We start from the raw sequence: 21668 nt of genomic DNA, 5'->3' as shown, positions 1-21668 counted from the left end.
TTTGTATATTCTAGGTTTGGTTACTGCAGCTGATAAAGTTTGTACAGTAAGTAAGTTGCTGGCATGGACGGCACCACACCAAATTCGCTGATCACTGCAACTTTTCAAATGTCTTTGTAATGATGTTTGGTAGCACTACTGTCGTTGTAAATGCAGGTAATACTTAGCTGCTGGTACAAACGGTGCTGCACCAGAGAACGTAGGTATATGCAGCTAGTATGAGTAATTGACAGCACTGGATGTCCTCTGTGTGGTGCCCACTCAGTCTTGTTGGCGCATCATTACTGTTACAGGGGATTGTAATATATCCTGGGCGCATTAGTATGCTGGGGTCCTCTGTTTAGAATGTATCCCTTACCCTGACGGCACAGGGACAGTAGAAGGTAATGAAAGTTTGGCACTTTGTGCCTCTTACCAGCTATGCCGATCACAGGTAGCTGGCCAGCGGAGCAATGTCTGTATAAAATGTATTTCAAACTTGCCGCGGGTATTTCGATGGAACTTCGGTATCAGTAGGTGCAATCATAGGTGGGTACAGACTACAGGCTAGACGCGTTTCGGGGAGCCACATCCCCTTTTTCAATAGCAGTAGGTCTGGTTAGTTGGATGTGGAAGCCCAGGAATTGTGACTTTTTATATCCTGTTTCAAAAGGTTACATCATGATGACGGTGGGTAAACTCCTGGTTAGAATTTGTTGGAATCTACTACACCTGGTACTGAAATTAGCACTACAGCTGATAGCACTACTGGACATAGAGTGGAAGGAGAGAGGAAAACATGAAGAGAAGAAAAGGAAAAATGCCAGATAGAATGACATAATTAAAGAGAAACAAGATTCTGTGTCTGTGAAAAATTATTTGCGCATGTACAATAATATAAAATTTGCCGATAATTGGATGTGTTGTGTATTAGGTTTTAAAATAAAAAATTCATCTACATATGTAGATTTAGAAGGCAGCCTATATATCTTTTTAATACATTTTATACAGACATTGCTCCGCTGGCCAGCTTCCTGTGATCGGCATAGCCGGTAAGAGGCAAAAAGTGCAAAACTTTCATTACCTTCTACTGTTCCTGTGCCGTCAGGGTAAGGGGGACATTCTAAACAGAGGACCCCAACGTACAATTGTGCCCAGGATATATTACAATCCCCTGTACCAGTAATGATGCGCTAACAAGACTAAGTGGGCACCATACAGAGGACATGTTACTTTATTTCCAGATGGTCTTAATGAGACACTGGAAAATGCCCGTTAAAATATAAAAGGAAAAAAAATATATTATTATTATTTTTTTATATAGTACTATAATATTTTTAATATATTTTTTGTTAAAATTTAATATTTGTTTTTAATTGTATTGTATTTGTTTTATTGGGTACTTTGTTGTGATGTTATTATGTGCTTCTATCTTGTTGTGAAGGGCCTAAAGGGCTTGACCCCTCAAGGGGTTAATTAAATTTTCCTCCTTGAAGGGGTTAACCCCTTTTCCCTATATATACCTTGTAATCTGCTAAACCCAACATGCCTGAGGAAGCGGGTGACCGTGAAACGCGTTGCATTATGGGAAATAAATCCTTTTAACTTCTTATCTGGTCTCAGCGCTTCCATTGATCCTGCTCTATTTGCAATGATAAGGCCACTGAAAAAGCATATTTGCACGCAGGAAAAACTTTTTTTTTCTTTCATACACCGGCAGGTGTATATTGTGTGGTATTACACTGAATTACACTGAATTTAGAGACAGAGTAACAGGTGAAAAATTGTAAAAAGGCACTAAAGTCCACACTAATATGACTTATTTCTGAACAGCAGCAGGACCCAACTGGGCAGCACCACGGAATTTTTTTTTTTACAGGGATTAAACCCTAAATTGCACTCTGTCACACAATTGTGAGAATCAGATTTGTGGAGCAACAGAAAAAACTCAATTGGGCTGAAAAAAGAGGAGATTAGATGCTCCATACAGGTAAAACAGCTGTGAGATCTATGACGCAGGTGACTGCTATGCAGCACCTCTCTGCCTGCTATATGGAGTAAGGAGAATACGAGGTTTTGCTAGAATAGTTCTCGGTCAGAACTGCAGCAACACTGTGCCTTGTGTCTTTCCCTAATGCTAATGTCACCGCTGCATATATGCTGTATAACGCCGTTGTATGCGATCAGCACACAGACGTGCAGTCACTTCCTTTCCCTATCTCGTGCATAGGAGATGTGACCAGAGGGAAGATGGCCGCCGATTATATAGGGCTGTTACATCACAGGGGTCAGTGAACACTGATAGGCTGCATCTCACATGTGGTTCTGGGTCAGGCCGCCTACCTTCATTCCTGCCCCATGTACTCACATGTGGATCCCCCATCTTAGGTCTCCAATAGCCTGGAACGCTGTAAAATGGAGTTTAATTAAGCGATTTGAGCGATAGATTTGCGGCGATATTCTTATTAGTTGCGAATCGAATTTTTCATGAAATTTGTAACGAATTCGGGTTCGTAAACTTCGATTCGCTCATCTCTAGAAAATATGAATGAGTGATGTGAATTTCTATTCACATTACTGGCCGGCTGGCGAGTGCTTTATATTATGGACAATTGCATCGGGTATCAGGAGTACACCAGGGCGATCTGTCTATTAGTACAAGAACTACTACTCCCATCATGGAACAGTGTGTTCCATGCTGAGAGTCGTAGTACTACCTAAAAAAATGTAAAAAGAAAAAAAAGTGTAAAACACACACTACATTTTCATTATTGTCAGCTACATTTTTAGTGCCCTGCCCGCCCACATAAATTGATCCCTGTTTAAAAATTAATAAAAATTTAATTATAAAAAAATATAAATTCCGCCCGTCCTGTCTTACAGGACTTACAGCTGGCTCGCTTGGAGGTGAAACGCCTCTTGGAGGCTTCCTGGGGCCGTTGGCTCCAAATGGGACGCAGTAAATTTTACGAATATGGGAACAAGAGTGGCCGGATGCTTGCCAGGGCTTTGAAGACTCGCCTGTCCCAATCTCATATCCCCTCTATCAGGACCCCAGCTGGGACGATGGTGCACACCACGGAGGAAATTGAATCTGTTTTTCACTCCTTCTTCTCTGATTTGTACCACCTCCCGATTCCCGGGCCCTCCCACCTCCCAGACCCTCCTTCACCCTTCCCGGCTCTCTCCGCAGTCGAGAGGGAGGCGCTGGACGCCCCCTTTTCCCCCGAGGAACTTGAATCGGTGATTCGTGCCCTCCCGGGGGGCAAAAGCCCAGGCCCTGATGGCTACACTGCCAAGTTTTATAAATCACTGTTGGATTCTATTTCTCCTCTTCTGCTGAAAGCGTTTAATTCCATCTCCCCTGACTGCCCACTGCCTCCAGCCTCTTCCCTTGCCCATATAATTCTTTTGCCCAAGCCCCATAAAGATCCCCGCTCGTATGGTAGTTATCGGCCAATTTCCCTGCTGAATGTAGATCTAAAAATTTACTCCAAAATATTGGCTAACAGGCTTAATATGTTTCTCCCCTCCCTTATCCACCAGGACCAGGTGGGGTTTGTGCCGGGTAGGGAAGCCAGGGACAATACCATCAAGACCCTGGACATCATACATCATGCCCAGACCTCTAAATTGCCCCTTATGATCTTATCACTTGATGCCGAAAAGGCTTTTGACCGTATCTCCTGGTCCTCCCTGTCACAAACCCTACGACATGTTGGTCTTGGCCCTTCTTTCATAGGGAAAATTATGGCACTGTACGGCTCCCCTTCTGCACGCCTGAAGATTAATGGTTCCCTTTCAGACACGTTCCCCATACATAATGGTACCCGCCAGGGCTGCCCCCTTTCCCCCCTCTTGTATGTTCTGGTAATGGAACATTTGATGGCCAGCATTAGAGCGGACCCGGATATCCATGGGGTGTCTATCGGCACTCATACTTATAAATGCTCCGCGTTCGCTGATGACCTTCTGGTCTACCTCTCTGATCCTTTAACCTCTCTACCATGCCTCATGTCCCGCCTGTCCGAGTTTGGCAAGTGGTCAAATTTCAAAATTAATTATACCAAATCTGAGGCCCTGGGTGTTGCGTTGCCAGAACGTACATTGTCTGCTCTCCAATCTGCTTTTCCCTTTCGCTGGCCTCCGGGTAGTATCTCCTATCTGGGCACAGTGATCCCCTCAGACTTGTCCCGTCTGTTTTCTCTAAATTTTTCCTCGCTGCTGGCACGTTTCCGAACGGACCTAACAGCCTGGAATAGTAAAGAGTTCTCGTGGTTCGGCCGCATAAACATCCTTAAAATGACCTTACTTCCCCGCCTGTTGTATTTAATGCAAACGGTCCCCATATATATCCCGTCCCCCTACTGGAGACAGTTGCGGACTTGCTTCGGCTCGTTTGTGTGGGCTGGAGCACGTCCCCGTTTGAGTAGGCTTACCCTGTCACGACCCAAACTACAGGGGGGCGCGGGTCTTCCCGACTGTCACGCATATTACTTGGCCTGTGTTTACACCCGTGTCTTGGACTACTTCCATAATACCTCTACCAAACAGTGGGTCCAACTAGCGCAAGATATCTGCCCTTACGCTATTTCCACTCTGCCGTGGACGACGTCACGATCGTCTCAACTCCCCTCCCAATTGTCCTTCTCCACCCGCCACACCCTAGCTGCCCTGACCAATGTACGGTCGCCCGCTTCCCTTATAGATCGTGAGGGCCCCCTCCTCCCTATCACGGACAATCCCGTGTTCCCCCCGAGAGTTTCCCCGACTGCTTTTCTCGGGGCCTCCCGATCGGAACCGCTCCGTTTCCACCATGTCCTCGACGGGGAGGGGCTCAAGTCATTGGGGGACCTTCTGTCCGACCGCCCACGCGCCAGGCGCGCACCCTTTGCTTACCTCCAGTTGAAACATTTCTACTCCCATCTCCCATGTCGCCCTTCCCTACATCGCCCTTCCACGCCCTTTGAGAGATTGTGCTTGGCCTCATCGTTCCCTCGTCACTCCATCTCGACCTTGTATGGACTATTGTTGTCTCCCAGATCGGAGTCCCTTCCGACATTTTGTCGCGCATGGGAAACCGAACTTGCCAAATCGTTTACTCCTGATCAATGGGCTAAGTGTTTTTACTTGACCCACAAGGCCGTGATTGCCACTAAATTTCAGGAAACCAGCTTTAAAATCTTGTCCCGTTGGTACCGGGTGCCCGCGGTGTTGCATCGCTGGTACCCTTCTGTGCAGAGTACCTGTTGGCGATGTGGAGTTGGCGAGGGTACTATGGTCCATATTTGGTGGGGATGCCCTAAATTGCAGCCTTTCTGGTCCGCGGTTTTCCGCGTCATCCGGGAGGTGACCGGGGCCCGGATTCCCTGGTGCCCCGAGGCAGCTCTGTTGTACATGTTCCCTATGGCGCAATCAAAGTACAAAAACTCCCTGGCCCGTCACCTTCTCCAGGCAGCAAAGACTGTAATACCCAGGAAGTGGAAAACCCTGGACCCCCCCTCTATGGCCGACTGGATAGGCGAAATTGCCCAAATTCACCGCATGGAGGAACTTTTGGCGGTTTACCCTGACGAAGTCACTAGGTTTGGAGCTACATGGCTCCCGTGGTCGGAATTTTGCTCCTCCCCTGCTGTTCGGTTTTTGAGTTGATTTCCAAATACTGCTATGGATGATAGTGTGGTGCTTCGCTTCGCTGTGGATGCCTGTCCGTCGTGCGTCGCCAGTGGTCCCGCCTCAGCTGTCTTCTATGTTTGTTTGTTGTCCTGTATGTGTCCCCCACTTTCTTTAGTCTTCCGTATGTTTTGTGTATCTCCATTCTTTTCCCCCCTTCTTCTAAGGCCCTTTTTCAAGGTTGCCTCTTCTTTCCATTTACATCGTTCTGATTCTGTTCCTACTCTCGATCCCTCGCTAACTGCTGGGCCCCTTCTTACCTAGTCAGGTTCTTCTGGTATAAGTCAATTGGCATGGTAATTCAGATTATTTCGACAACCACGTGTTAAATTTGTTGTATACTCTTTGCCTGGACTTTAACCCCCGCCCTGCATTGTTGGGATAGGGGAGATTCGAGAAACTTTCTCATATGCTATTGTTCACTGGAACGTATTTGTCTTGTTCTTTTGTTACCCATGTTATTTTTCATCCCATCTGTCTGATATTTCGGTCCACAAGACCGTATTGTGCTTAGTATTTCCTGTATTGGTGTACCCACCACATCTACCTTAATAAACTTTTTTGTTGAATTAAAAAAAAATAATAATAATATAAATTCCGATAAATAAATTTTTTTCCATCACTGTGTTACTGCATCCTTTTTTTTCTTCTCTTTTGGTACCCAGAAAATGTAGAAAAAAATACGCTAATGGGGCCAAAAATGCAATTTCCACTCAAATGCAAAAACGTATATAAGACATGCAAAAAACTTTCTGAGAATGCTAAATAACTGATTACAAAAAGGAAAAAATCCATTAAAAATGCTTCTCACTGTAGATGTTTTGCTATCTTTCCAAGATCTATGCTTATCTTAAATGACAAGATTGGCACCCTTAGCCTGTCCTAGAAGTCATGCTCATGATTTCTAGAATTTGGTTTGGTTATACCCTTCCATTAATACATTCTGGACTCAAAAAATTTTAAGGTTTCTACTAGAAATGAGTGTACTTCAGCCAAACCTCAACAAGAGGTTTGGTTCTGACAGATTCAGTTCTGTGAGAACCTGACGATACCTGGAGGATCTTTTCCCAGCCTTATACATCAATCCAGCACTGCTATACACAGCATTGGCTCTCTGCTAATTGCTGGCTGCAGTGAGGTTTTACAGCCAAAAGCAGAAAGTTTCTCACCTGGTTCTACATGGCCCTTGGCATAATTAAAAAGGGAGCCCCAAGTGCTAATATACTGTGCCAAATATTACTGTTACCTTCAGCCAATTCAGAAAGAGTTTTGCCAGGAACGTTATTAGTGTCATAAAAATCAGGGGCACAAGCCCTATGGAATATGTCCTCTCAAAAAATATTTTAATGCATAGTATGACTGGTACAAGCCACTATAAGGTCACAAGTGCTCTACAAATCATTATTGATGGTCTGCATAGCACAGTGCTTGAAGTGCAGTTACATCCAGTGACCCCACAAATAGTGAACTATATTGTACTCCAAACAGCAGTGGTGCCCCACTGTTATGCCTCTAGTAATATTGTCCCCTTTCTAGCCCATCACACAGTAGAAATGTTTACCTTTGTAAAAATGCCCTTTTGTGCCCCAAGAAAATAAGAACCCACTTTCAGTCAACTAGTAATAAAAATGCCTAATCTCTATTCTGCAGTCAAGTAGCAGAATATGGAGTACGTTTATCATATCCAAAAAGAAAGACTTTCCATACAGCGCTTCTTCTCCCAGGAAAGATGCAATGCAGCCGTCCTCAGTGTAAAATGAAGAACTTTATTTGCAACAATAGTTTCGAGCCCGTGGGCTTCTCTCCATATTACATTATATAGCTCCTCCACCCTTGGGTAATATTTTATTTATTTTGTTTGCCATATGGATTATACTATGCATTGGCTTTTATGTACACTGTTTTAATCTAATCCAATTGATTTTACATGTTTAATTATTGTCTGGTGACCCGGTTGAAGTTCTCTCCCCAAGCTTTTTAAGTGCTGCTATTTAAGTGTTGTGTTTTGGATAATCTGACAGTATGCCTGATGAAGAACTTGTAACTATTGTTGCAAATAAAGTTCTTTTACACTGAGGATGGCTGCCTTGCATCTTTCCTGGGAGGAGAAGCGCTGTATGGAAAGTCCTTCTTTTTGAAATTGATCCACGTACTCTATCACACTGCATCCAGCTGACCTTGAGGCATCTGGAAATGACACTGTGGCTGCTTACCTCCAACTACCACTGCGAGTCTACATGCCTTCTGAGGTGTTGTGCCCTGAGCACAACACCATCTGGTAAGCCTCTCATTTATTTGGAACACATTGTTATTACCTTAAACCGCCTGCACTAGGAATGCACCTTGTTTTTTTTTTTATATCTATTAAGTAGTAGTGTTGAGCGGCATAGGCCATATTCGAATTCGCGAATATTCGCGAATATATGGACGAATATTCGTCATATATTCGCGAATATTCGCATATTCGCTATAATCTAGTTTTATTTTCGCATATGCGAAAATTCGCATATGCGAAAATTAACACAAGTGAATATTGGCATACACAAAATTAACACGCACGAAATTCGCATATGCGAAAATTAGTATATGCTAATTTTCGCATATGCGAATTTGCGCACGCCAGTCTCACACAGTAGTATTACAGCCTTCTTTACACCACACAAGCTGGAAGCAGAGAGGGGTGATCACTGTGATGTGTACTGTGAAGAAAAAAACAAAAACAACAAAAAAAAAAAACAAATATTCGTAATTACGAATATATAGCGCTATATTCGCGAAATTCACGAATTCGCGAATATGCGATATTCGCGAATAATATTCGAATTACGAATATTCGCGAGCAACACTATTAAGTAGCAGAATATGACACATATATCATTGTAAACCCCTCCTGTGGAGCACCATATTAATACCTTTCCATAAGTGGGTTGTTCCTGCATACTGCTATACTATTACAGTGTAGTGTGGGCATAACAACTGAGCCTGCTTTATGACTTGCAGGTTCTAGCAGTATAATTTAGCTGATATCCCGCTCAAATTGTTTTTTTTTTTTACATGTCACCATGAGCTGCATTTATATTTACTGATAATTTTTTTAGAGTGATCAAAAGAAATGGTTGGTGTATGACTCCTCCCTGATACTTTCCCTAATTTACAATAATCATTATAACTAAGTAAGTGTAAATGGAACTTAAAGGGTTGTGCAGTGTTACTTCACAGGGTATGGATAGACAAAGCTGCTACAGTACCCGTTCAACACTTGGCAAGTGCTGTACACGTGTCCTATTGTATTTAATAGGAGAGGAGCCCTATAACTGGAAGGCATCAGATGGTTCCCTTGGCAGCCCTGCTGCCCGTCATGCAGCAGCATCTCTCCATGCAGAGTGGAGAGGAAGTGGGCCTCAGGAGTGAGACCAGGGCCGGATTAACGTGGGGGCTGATGGAGCTGCAGCTCCAGGCCCCTCCAGTAAAATAGGCCCAGCTGGCTGCCAAAAAGGCTACTGAGGAGTGGCCCCCCTGCCACTACACTATGCTACATGCTGCAGCAACAGGCCGGGACCTTGGGCGCGGCCCGGACCCGCCACTGCCAGCACTATTTCCTGCAAACAGTGCGGGCTCTTTAAAAATAATTTCTGGTTGGTTGGATGCGGATGCGGTGGGGGGGATGCGATGAGGAGGAGGAGGGGATGCTGGGGGGTGCAATGATGAGGAGACAGAGGATGGGGTAGGGGGAATGCTGGGGGGGGTGCAATGATGATGATGAGGAGGAGGGTAGAATGATGAGGAGACTGAGGGTGGGGTGTTAAGGGGGGGTTGCAATGATGAGGAGATTGAGGATGGCGTGTTGGGGGGGATGCAATGATAATGAGTAGGAGGAGCGGAAGCTGGGGGGCGTGCTATGATGAGGAGACTGAGGATGGGGTGGGGTTGCAATGATGATGAGGAGGGTGGAATGATGAGGAGACTGAGGATGGGGGGTGTGCAATGATGAGGAGACTGAGGGTGGGGGTGTGTGCAATGATGATGAGGAGGAGGGTGGAATGATGAGGAGACTGAGGATGGGGTGTGGGGGGGGTGTGCAATGATGATGAGGAGGAGGGTGGAATGATGAGGAGACTGAGGATGGGGTGTGGGGGAGTTGGGCAATGATGATGATGAGTCTGAGGATGAGGTGCAGGGGGGAGTGCAATGATGAGACTGAGGATGGGGGGGAATAATATGGATGGGGGGGAATAATATGGGGTGATAAGCTAACCAAGCATGGGGTGGGGAGGTTGATAAGACAGAGGATGGGATGAAGGGTATGCGGTGTATGGCAGTATTACATTCGGGGGGTAAAGTGTGGGGCAGTATTATATTCAGAGGGTGCAGTGTGTGGCAATATTATATTCAGAGGGTGCAGTGTGCAGCAGTGTTATATTCAGAGGGTACAGTGTGTGGCAGTATTATATTCAGGGGTACAGTGTGTGGCAGTATTATATTCAGAGGGTACAGTGTGTGGCAGCATTATATGTAGGGGTACAATGTGTGGCAGCATTATATTCAGAGGGTACAATGTGTGGCAGTATTATGTTCAGATGTACAGTGTATGGCAGTATTATATTCAGGGGTACAGTGTGTGGCAGTATTGTATTCAGGGGGTACAGTGCATGGCAGTATTATATTCAGGGGTACAGTGTGTGGCAGTATTATATTCAGGGGTACAGTGTGTGGCATTAATATATTCAGAGGGTACAGTGTGCAGCAGTATTATATTCAGGGGGTACAGTGTGGGGCATTAATATATTCAGAGGGTACAGTGTGTGGCAGTATTATATGCAGGGGGTACAGTGTGTGGCAGTATTATATTCAGAGGGTACAGTGTGTGGCAGCATTATATGTAGGGGGTACAGTGTGTGGCAGCATTATATTCAAAGGGTACAATGTGTGGCAGTATTATGTTCAGATGGACAGTGTATGGCAGTATTATATTCAGGGGGTACAGTGTGTGGCAGTATTATATTCAGGGGTACAGTGTGTGGCAGTATTATATTCAGGGGTACAGTGTGTGGCATTAATGTATTTAGAGGGTACAGTGTGTGGCAGTATTATATTAAGGGGGTACAGTATGTGGCAATAATATATATAGAGGGTACAGTGCGTGGCAGTATTATATTCAGGGGTACAGTGTGTGGCATTAATATATTTAGAGGGTACAGTGTGTGGCAGTATTCTATTCAGGAGGTACAGTGTATGGCAGTATTATATTAAGGGGGTACAGTATGTGGCAATAATATATTTAGAGGGTACAGTGCGTAGCAGTATTATATTCAGGGGGTACAGTGTATGGCAGTATTATATTCGGGTGGTACAGTGTGTGGCAATAATATATTTAGAGGGTACAGTGTGTTGCACTAATATATTTAGAGGGTACAGTGGTAGGCAATATTATATTCAGGGGTACAGTGTGTTGCAATAATATATTTAGAGGGTACAGTGGTAGGCAGTATTATATTCAGGGGTACAGTGTGTTGCAATAATATATTTAGAGGGTACAGTGTGGCAGTATTATATTCAGTGGGTACAGTGTACGCAGTATTATATTCAGGGGTACAGGTTGTAACAGTATTATATTCAGGGGTACAGTGTGTTGCAATAATATATTTAGAGGGTACACTGGTAGGCACTATTATATTCAGGGGGTGCAGTGTGTTGCACTAATATATTTAGAGGGTACAGTGGTAGGCAGTATTATATTCAGGGGGTAAAGTGTGTTGCACTAATATATTTAGAGGGTACAGTGGTAGGCAGTATTATATTCAGGGGGTACAGTGTGTTGCAATAATATATTTAGAGGGTACAGTGGTAGGCAGTATTATATATCATGGGGTACAGTGTGTTGCACTAATATATTTAGAGGGTACCGTGCATGGCAGTATTATATTCAGGGGGTACAGTGTGTTGCACAAATATATTTAGAGGGTACAGTGCGTGGCAGTATTATATTCAGGTGGTACAGTATTTGGCAGAATTATAATGTGTTATAATGAGTATTGTCTTTATACAGAGGATGAGGATCTGCTGACAAATTAAGGAACCTATGATGTCCGGGCGTCAGACTCTGCAGAGAAGATGGAGCTGGTAGAAGACCTGACGTCTGGACCAGATAAAGAAGGAAAGGAAAGACAACAGAGAAGACATCACTCAGGTCAGTGATATCATTGTGTTTTCTCCTGACTGTCCCATCAGAGCTGGAGTCACTTGTATGTTCCGCAGTGATGATGGGTGACAGTGTACCCCATTCTGTGGCTCTGCAGCTGTTTCAAAACGGCAACTTCCTTAATTCCCGAGTCTCTTCAGACATGATGGGAGATGCAGCTTTGCAACAGCTGGAGAGCCACTTGAACCTAGGGGATTGGTGGGGGTCCCAGCAGTCTGACCCCCACCATAAAAATGGGCTGCTAATTTTAAAATGACCGGGCCTATTTTTGGTCCCAGTCCAGCCATGTCTATAAGTTCCTTAAATCACTGTGTATTCTTTGACTGTGTCCCATCAGTGCTGTAGTCACTGATATCTTTGTGCGGCCGAGTAATAAAATTACTTTGCATTTTCATTTTATATATTATGTAAATATTTTCATAAAAAGGCCCAGAAAAATTCTCAGCACCAGGCCCATGATGCTCTTAATCCGGCCCTGGGTGCAGTTACTCATTCCTAGGAATACAGCGGTGTGGTTTCTGGCATGTTTTGTATCTGCTGACAACCAAGACAGTGTTGAGTTAGTTGTTTAATTTATAAGTCGATTTTAGGCCACCATCCAAAGCCCCAGTGATTTCACCTGTACAACTCCAATATGTCTGGAATGTAAATCGTTTAATGTTTGCGCTCTCAGATGAGTAGAAACAATAACTCTGAATCCACAACATTAGACAATCATTGTCCAGTGTAATCTCCGTGCAACAGTGATAAAAAGGACCTAACTGAGACCTGTGCTTGTTACTTTATATATATATATATATATATATATATATATATATATATATTTTTTTTTTCTGCGGGATTAAGGGGCCAAGAAGCAAATACTACTGGTCGTTCACTTCCATCTTTAATTATATGGAACAAAACTGCACCAATACGATAGGGAGAAGCATCACAAGCTCAATACAAAGCTACTTTCATGGGCATGTTTTGGTCATAGTCACTTAGATACTGGGAAAACTACCTAATGGAGGCATCGCATTACTAGGGAGACTATCTACTTGGGCTCCTATATAATGGGAGAAACTACCTACTACCTATTTTCCTAATACACTTCCCTACCTACTTTACTGTGGGCGACACCAAGGAGGTATTATTACTGTTTGGGGCGCTAAAGGTTGGAGGGAAGGTAAGGAGGGTGCTAGAAAAGTGCAAAGCCTTAGTTGTTTGCCTGACATGTTCCGCAGAGAAAGATGTGGTTGGATGAAATCATCCTGGCAGTCTGGGCCAGATAGACACGGAAAAGGGAAAGTAAATGACTCTAATTAGAGAAGTCACTTATATGGTCTGTTTGGTCTGTAGTGGTAATGATAGCAGTTGTGGTACAGTGACATTATTTAGACATTATGTAGTGGTACCATTGATTATATTTTGTGTATAATGCATGTTGTTTAGTAGCAGTATTAATGTTGTAAGCATTATTTGAGAGGAGAGCACTTTTTTAAGATTTACCTTGGTTGCCAAGTTACTTAGAAAGTTTCCTAGTTTTACCATTCTTTAACCCCTTAAGGACTCAGGGTTTTTCCATTTTGCACTTTCGTTTTTTTCCTCCTTACCTTTTAAAAATCATAACCCTTTCAATTTTCCATCTAAAAATCCATGTTATGGCTTATTTTTTGCATCGCCAATTCTACTTTGCAGTGACATTAGTCATTGTACCCAAAAATGCACGGCGAAATGGAAAAAAAATCATTGTGCTACAAAATGAAAGAAAAAACGCCATTTTGTAAATTTTGGGGGCTTCCGTTTCTACGCAGTGCATATTTTGGTAAAAATTACACCTTATCATTATTCTGTAGGCCCATACGGTTAAAATGATACCCTACTTATATAGGTTTGATTTTGTCGCACTTCTGGAAAAAATCATAACTACATGAAGGAAAATTTATTCGTTTAAAAATGTCATCTTCTGACCCCTATAACTTTTTTATTTTTCCACCTACAGGGCGGTATGAGGACTCATTTTTTGCGCCGTGATCTGAAGTTTTTATCGGTATGATTTTTGTTTTGATAGGACTTTTTGATCACTTTTTACTCATTTTTAATGGTATAAAAAGTGACCAAAATACGCTTTTTTGGACTTTGGAATTTTTTTGCGCGTACGCCATTGACCGTGCGGTTTAAATAATGATATATTTTTATAGTTCGGACATTTACGCACGCGGCGATACCACATATGTTTATTTTTTTTTTTTTACACTGTTTTATTTTTTTTATGGGAAAAGGGGGGTGATTCAAACTTTTATTAGGGAAGGGGTTAAATGACCTTTATTAACACATTTTTTTAAAAATTTTTTTACATTTTTTTTGCAGTGTTATAGGTCCCATAGGGACCTATAACACGGCACACACTGATCTCTCATCCTGATCACAGGCGTGTATTAACACGCCTGTGATCAGTGTTATCGGCGCTTGACTGCTCCTGCCTGGATCTCAGGCACGGAGCAGTCATTCGCCAATCGGACACCGAGGAGGCAGGTAAGGGCCCTCCCAGTGTCCTGTCAGCTGTTCGGGACGCCGCAATTTCACCGCGGCGGTCCCGAACAGCCCGACTGAGAAGCCGGGTCACTTTCACTTTCACTTTAGAAGCGGCGGTCAGCTTTGACCGCCGCTTCTAAAGGGTTAATACCGCACATCGCCGCGATCGGCGATGTGTGGTATTAGCCGCGGGTCCCGGCCGTTGATGAGCGCCGGGACCGACGCGATATGATGCGGGATCACGGCGCGATCCCGCTTCATATCGCGGGAGCCGGCGCAGGACGTAAATATACGTCCTTGCGTCGTTAAGGGGTTAAAGCGTAGCTCCCACCATCCTATTTTTTTTTTTTGCTAGCCCGTTCCCCCCCCCCCCTGCTACGGCACTAGCCCGTTCCCTCCTCTTCCCCCCCCCCCCCGCCCCGCATACCCCGTTCCCTCATTACACTTGCAGTTACTGCAGAGTCCGGCAGCGGGCGTGCAGGGACATCGGCGGCAACGAGGCGGCGATGTGCTGGAGGAGTGGCCTTCCAGCCAGTGGCCGGGGAGCCAATGCGCTCATTCCTGCCTGTCTGATTGACAGGCAGGGAGCGAGTGCAGCCTAACTGAAAAAGGACTGATTGCCACTCCAAAATCAGACCTTTTTCAGTGGCCGTTTTTTAAATGTAAATTAAACCTTTTTAATGGAAAAAAAAATATCAAAGTATATTAGAGATATGTTGTAGTACAAAAGTACTACAACATATCAAAAAATAAAGTTGGTGACAGTGCCCATTTAAATATCATCCATCTAGCATAGAAATATTGTTATCTTCTTAAAGGGGTATTTAACATTTAGTGAAATGGCCTACGAGTATCAGAAATGGTTCAACTGAAAAAATTTATTTGGAGCCCATCATTTGCCTCTCTGGGTTGATTTACTAATAAGTATTCGCTGTTTTTTTACATGAAATATGGGAAACAATGAAAGCCTCAGACTTTGAATTTTCTATATGTCATGTTTAAAAAAGAGTAAGCATTCAATTGTATACATTTGCAAATATTTTCTTACCACCAGTCTGTCTGTAGAAAGCTGAACAGATATAACATTTGCTTCATTCAAATTCTTTCATTTAAGATCCTGGCATCAATATTTAATGTGTTAGACACCCTGCAATGAGATAGAACAAGTCTATTCTGGTATATCAGAATTGTATTTGCTTTTATTTATTGGTGCTAACAGAAATAAGCCTTACCAACCAGTAGACAAAGCTTTGAATGCATTGGAGTTATTAATCTGTTATTTAATTTTTTACCAAACTATTTCACGGAAGCATTTAATCAATTTCAACAAGCCAAAGTGACCAGGATTACGAAGGGATCAGGCTCAGTACTGTGGAAAGATAACTGCTAAACAAAAAAAGTCTACCTGCTTTTTTTAAGCAAAGTGAAATATTTATTGAAGAACAACATCTTTTCTGTTGACACAATGATTTTGGTAATTTTTAATGTCATTCTCGTTGTTACTGGTTCGACTGGAAGCTCAGTTATCCTAGCAGTGCAGTTTCTGGACTGGCTGAAGACTGATCATCTGAGCCCAGTTGACTTAATCATTATCTCTACTGGGTTTGTAAACTTACTTCTCCAAGGATCTTTTGCCTGCAATGGGATCTGTTTTCTCCTGTTTGTGGAAATTTATGTTCAGGTCTGGATAGTCAATCCATTGGTTGCTTTTATGAATTCAATGGCATTTTCCAGTCTCTGGTGCTCCACTACTTTGTGCTTCTATTATTATGTGAAGATCATCAATCTCAATGGGACAATATTCTACAAGCTAAAAGCAAAGCTTCCAGTAATTGTTCCTTGGCTACTCGTTTTCTCATTTGTAATATCTTGGTCTACTGGACTGCCAGCCTACTGGGACATATATAGACACAGTTCATTTCCCACTGATAATGCTACAAATGTATCAACAACTCATCTCTTGAATTTTAAAAGCCGATGCAACTGTCTGTTTAAGATATACATTGGGTTATCTGCAGTGGCTTTCACAATCATCCTTTTCACTGCTGGGGGCTTCATCAAGTCTGTTTACAAGCACATGACACAAATGAAAAAAAACAATGAAGGTTTGAGACCAGGAAAGTTATCAGCTCATATATCAGCTGCTAGAACTGTGACTTTACTTCTTATATTTCACCTAATTTTCTATGGAATGCTTAATGTCATATTTACTGGAACACAAGACATAGGGAGTATACTGTTCAGTGTTTCTTATACAGTGGCTTCTAGTTTCCCAACAGCCAATGCAATTGTTTTGATTTTGGGAAATAGAAAGCTATCAAACAAGTTGAGGTATGTCTTGGGTATGAAATCGATTTCTAGCAATATTGAGGTTTCTGTCACTACATGAAAGATCTTGCACAGTTTTATTAACACCTTCCCTCTTTGGCGATCTTAAATTTTTGCACTTTTGTTTTTTCCTCCTCACTTTCTAGAAATCATAACACTTTCAATTTTCCACCAAAAAATCCATATGAGGGCTTGTTCTTTGCGCCAACAATTTTACTTTGTAATACCATTAATAATTTCACCACAAAATCTATGGCGAAAGCAGAAAAAAATTTTGTGGGGCAAAATAAAAAAAAAAGCAATTTTGTCATTTTTAGCAGCTTCCGTTTCTACGCAGTGCAGTTTTCGGTAAAAAAAAAAGAACCTTATATTTATTCTGTAGGTCCATACCGTCGCAAGGATACAATTTATATAGGTTTGATTTTATTTTACTACAAAAAAAATTATAACCACATGCACCAAAATTTATATGTTGAAAAATGTCCTCTTCTGACCCCTATAACTTTAAAATTTTTCGGTATAAGGGGTACTATGAGGAGTCATTTTTTGCGCTGTGATCTGAAATTTTTATTGGTATAATTTATGTTTTGATCAGACTTTTTCATCACTTTTTATAATTTTTTTTTGTGGTATAAAAAGTGACCAAAAATACTGGTGAAGGCCCGCTCTATGCTGTCTTTAAACGTGCCTGCTCGTAGTGGCAATACACTGCGATGTGCGAGTCGCAGTATACTCGCACATCGTGGGAGCTCTCTGCCTAGCTCAGAGCAGGGAGAGTGGCCGCGATGTGTGAGTACACCGCGCACATCGCTGCAGTGTGTTTGCTCGTCGCAGCGTATTGTTGCTACGAGCAGGCACATGTAAAGACAGCATAGAGCGGGCCTTCACAAGCAGCCCACACCGTAAAATCCGCTGTAAATCCGCTGGTGTGAACGTACCCTTAAAGTAGTAGTTTTTGATTTGAAAAACAATACATGTTATATAGTAGGTTGAATTATAACTAACCTTTGAATGTTTGTGTACATTTTTGAGTTTCTGTAAAGTTTGTGTAAATTTAGGATCGGCTTGACTATTTTATACCTTTGTCCAACTTGGAAATTTGGCAACTAGTCAATAAGCAGTGTAATCTTGTGTGATATTTAATTTCTTTATTTTTGGTTACCTAAAACATACACTGTTAAAAAATATAAAGGGAACACTAAGATAAAACATCATACATCTGAATGAATGAACTAATCGTATAAAATACTTTTGTCTTTACATAGTTGAATGTGCTGACACAGCTGCTGTATGCTCCAGAGAAAGTTCTTTTCTTTTTGAATTTATTTTCAGTCTGACCACAGTGCTCTGCTGACACATCTGTCCATGTCTGGAATTGTCCAGAGCAGAAGCATATCCCCATAGCAAACCTCTCAAGCTCTAGACAGTTCCTGACATGGACAGAGGTGTCAGCAGAGAGCACAGTGGTCAGACAGAAAAGACATTCAAAAATAAAAGAACTTCCTGTGGAGTATACAGCAGCTGATAAGTACTGGAACGATAAAGATTTTTTTAATATAAGTAATTTACAAATCTGTTTAACTTTCTGGCTCCAGTTGATTAAAAAAAAAAATGTTTTCCACCGGAGTACACCTTAAACTAGGTGTATTAAAAATTGTACAATAAGTATCTATAGTAGCACTGTTGGCTCAAACAGATGCTGTAAAATATATCAGGCAGTATGTGAAGCACACTTTTAGGGTACTGAACCACTGTCTGAAGCATCCACAAAGAACAATTTCATGGTACATCTAGATGACATCATATCTGCACATTTTTTTGCATTCCTAAAGACTAGTGATGAGCGGCATTGGCCATATTCGAATTTTCGATATATGGCGAATGTATGGGTGAATATTTGTCCTATATTCGCGAATTTCCCGTATTCGTTACATTTGTTGTGAATTTGCATATTTGTTGCATATTCACATAATTGCGAATGCGCGTATTCATTGCATTTTCGCGTAATGGCGAAATCGCATATTTGTTGCATATCCATAATTTCAAATACATAGCGAATATATATTTGCAATATTCACAAATTTGCAAATTCGCACAAGAAATCTTATAGTGAAGGGGTGGACAACTTTACTTTAGGGATGTTGCTAACCACTGATAGGTGTATTTGCGCTTCACAGTCTCACACAGTAACTAGTATTGGAGCCTTCTTTAGACCATAAGCTGGAAGCTTGTGAAGAAACAAACAAAGCAAGAACGAATATTCGTGATTTAAAAAATATAGTGATAAAAATATGAAATGCGAATATTCACGCCCAACACTACTAAAGACCAATCTATAATGCCAATATGCACGAGCACTAAAAGCCACAAATACCTCAAATTTGAATGAATAGTCTCTTTAATGCCAGTCATTACTCTGGGTTTTCATTTGCATTCAATCAAAATAAGCAAGTGTCATTCTAGATGGTCATTGATGAAAGAACATTACATAAACATGTAAATCTGCTGTTGGAAGTAGCTGTCTGTCCCTCAAACATCAATAAATCATTCAGAGCGCATTTGTTTTCAATTTACATCAGAGATACAGGTAAACTGATACCTCTGGTGAGTCTTTGAAAAAATAACTATTTGTATACATAGCTACTGAATTTCTAGCAGTCAAATAACAAGAGCAATGTGGATACTGAATACATGGTCATGTCTTAAAAGGAATGTGTGGCCTACATATTTTTACTGATTGGGGCCAGATACTTGTTTTTTATTGTAATTGTTATTTTATTTTTAGTTCATTATTGTTAAGGCACCCATCCTAACTGAGCTGTTTTAACGACATATAGAGATTTTCTATCAGGCAAGACCCACTGTTTTCTAGACCCTTTTGTATGTAAGCATTAGAGATGAGCAAACTTTTGAAAAGTTTTATTCACGGGGCTCTGTGAACTAGTTCTCCGCAAACATGCAATAAAATAAGCAACTAAAAATTGTGGACTTGACTCCTGTGGAGATTGACCGATATACTAAGACATGGTATGATTAGATGATCTCCCAATCATCTCCTGGGTATCGTGCTCTCTTAGACTCTGATGCCCCCGAGACCCCGTAATATATCACTTTTCTCCTACCTTTCTCCCACCATTGCTCCCTTTGTTCCTCCTGTCTCCCTAGGTCTCCTTCTTTGTCCTGCATTTTGTCTGTCCCCTTGGTTTGTGCCCTTTTTTGCAACGTTTCTCAGCTGACCAGACTTAATTGGGTCCCCATAGTTGTGCCTTTTAATCCAGTTTTAGGTATTTTACCTCTTGCATATGGTTGGGGATTTTCCGTATTTTTCTATAGTTCCATGCAACAGATGTTACCGGCTTGAAAATGTGATTATTTTCTGTATTATTCTGGATTTGTGTTCCATCATTTTAATGACATTTGGCACAACTAGTGTCCTCTTTTTTTGTTATGCCTGTATATCTATGTTTTTGTTCTGTTTTCTATATCAATAAAATTTTATGAAGAAAATAAACAACTTAACATGTGTATAACATTGCCTAAGAACTCTAAATCCCTGCTAGGATAATGCATTAAAGGGGTTTTAAGGATAAGTCATGTATAGTAACTCATGGACACTAACAGCTCGTTTAGTGCAATGGCAGATTTTTTAGGCTTATTAACACTAAAATAAAGCGGCAAAAAGTATCCCTGGTTGTCAGTAGATGCCTGCTGGTGTTGAAATGCTCACAGAGGTATCAGAAGATACAATGGTTTTCTCCAAACGTGAAGAAGGTGCAATTAATTTTTCTGAGCGTTCCAAAAATTATCTGGCTTTATGGCTTTATGGCTTTTCTTGTTTGATTTTGCACTGATGAAAGGAGGGAGGGAGGAGGAGGAGGGTAAGCTACGCTCTTCTCTGTGGGGGAATGCAAGATGTACTTCGAGGAGGACCAAGATGTAAGAAGTTAAACCGGATCAGCACAACCATGGAGGTTTCATTAAGATTCCCTGGCCTCGTTGCAGTGGAGCATTGTTTTGCAAGATGTTGACCCAGTGGGCTGTAATAGACATGCATTGGCCCTGGTCATAGCTACTACTCAAAGTATCTACTGGAGCATGCACTGTGCTGCACACCGACATCTGCATGGAGTGGCCCACAGTCTCTGCCATATGATTGTGTAAAGCAGGGGCGGCCTTCTTGGCAAATAATTGCTACAAGGTATGTGCCACCTGGGCTGGACACCCCAATAGTTGCTAAAAGGCTGTGGAGTTAACAAGATGCTATGGAAGGGCCACCAACAACTTGGCCGGGTGTAAATGAAGTGCACTACAACAGAGCGACTGGGCGAATACTGTTGTCTGTATGACATAGATTCCCCAATTGATAACTGATGGGATAGAAGAGGAGAACACAACACTATGAGGCCAAGACAGAGAACAAGTCATGGCTGCTAGATAGCTGAGAGGAATCTGGAGAAAAACAAGCAGGGGCAAGGTATTTTTCACACTGTGGGGCATCTTTACTGTCCCAGGTGGCCTTGTGATGCTGCAGTGAGACAAAATTTCGATACTTGTACCCTGTCCACAACTTACTTTTTGTCTAATGAGACAGCACAGTGCCACATTTTCTGCATCTGGCAAGGGGTAGAAAAGAATTCCAGACAGCAACAGCAGGCCTACATCTGTTACATTTGACAGATGTTATGCCCCTATTTAAATTTTACTTTGCTGACATTGCCACTATCCTCCTACTCTGAACATCTCCCCTCCTCTTCCTCACCTGGTTCTCACATCCTGTCCAACACTACATTGTCTTCATCATCCAACTCCTCTTCATCCACCCTGCCACTCATCTCTGCATGAACTCTTTGGGCTCTTTGCTTCACCTCAACATAGCCACCATGATGCCTTACAGTATCCCCACCACCCTTTCCGCCACCAGCCACTGCTTCCACCTTCACCACCAGAATTACCTATATACTGTCATTCTGGT

The 21668-nt window shown here is 42.2% G+C and overlaps 2 protein-coding genes across 2 annotated transcripts in view; one reads left to right on the top strand and one right to left on the bottom strand.

Moving 5' to 3' along the window:
* LOC130281980 (protein spinster homolog 1-like) overlaps positions 1 to 21668 on the bottom strand; it is a 261234-nt gene that overhangs the window by 104466 nt on the left and 135100 nt on the right. The gene's annotated exons all lie outside the window — the stretch shown is intronic.
* On the top strand, positions 15834 to 16757 carry LOC130283149 (taste receptor type 2 member 40-like). The gene has a single exon (XM_056532342.1). It carries the CDS (start codon positions 15834 to 15836, stop codon positions 16755 to 16757), a length of 924 nt encoding a protein of 307 aa, XP_056388317.1.

This window comes from Hyla sarda, chromosome 7 (genome assembly GCF_029499605.1).
Source record: "Hyla sarda isolate aHylSar1 chromosome 7, aHylSar1.hap1, whole genome shotgun sequence".
NCBI lineage: Eukaryota > Metazoa > Chordata > Amphibia > Anura > Hylidae > Hyla > Hyla sarda.
This window is presented reverse-complemented; position numbering and strand designations above follow the sequence as displayed.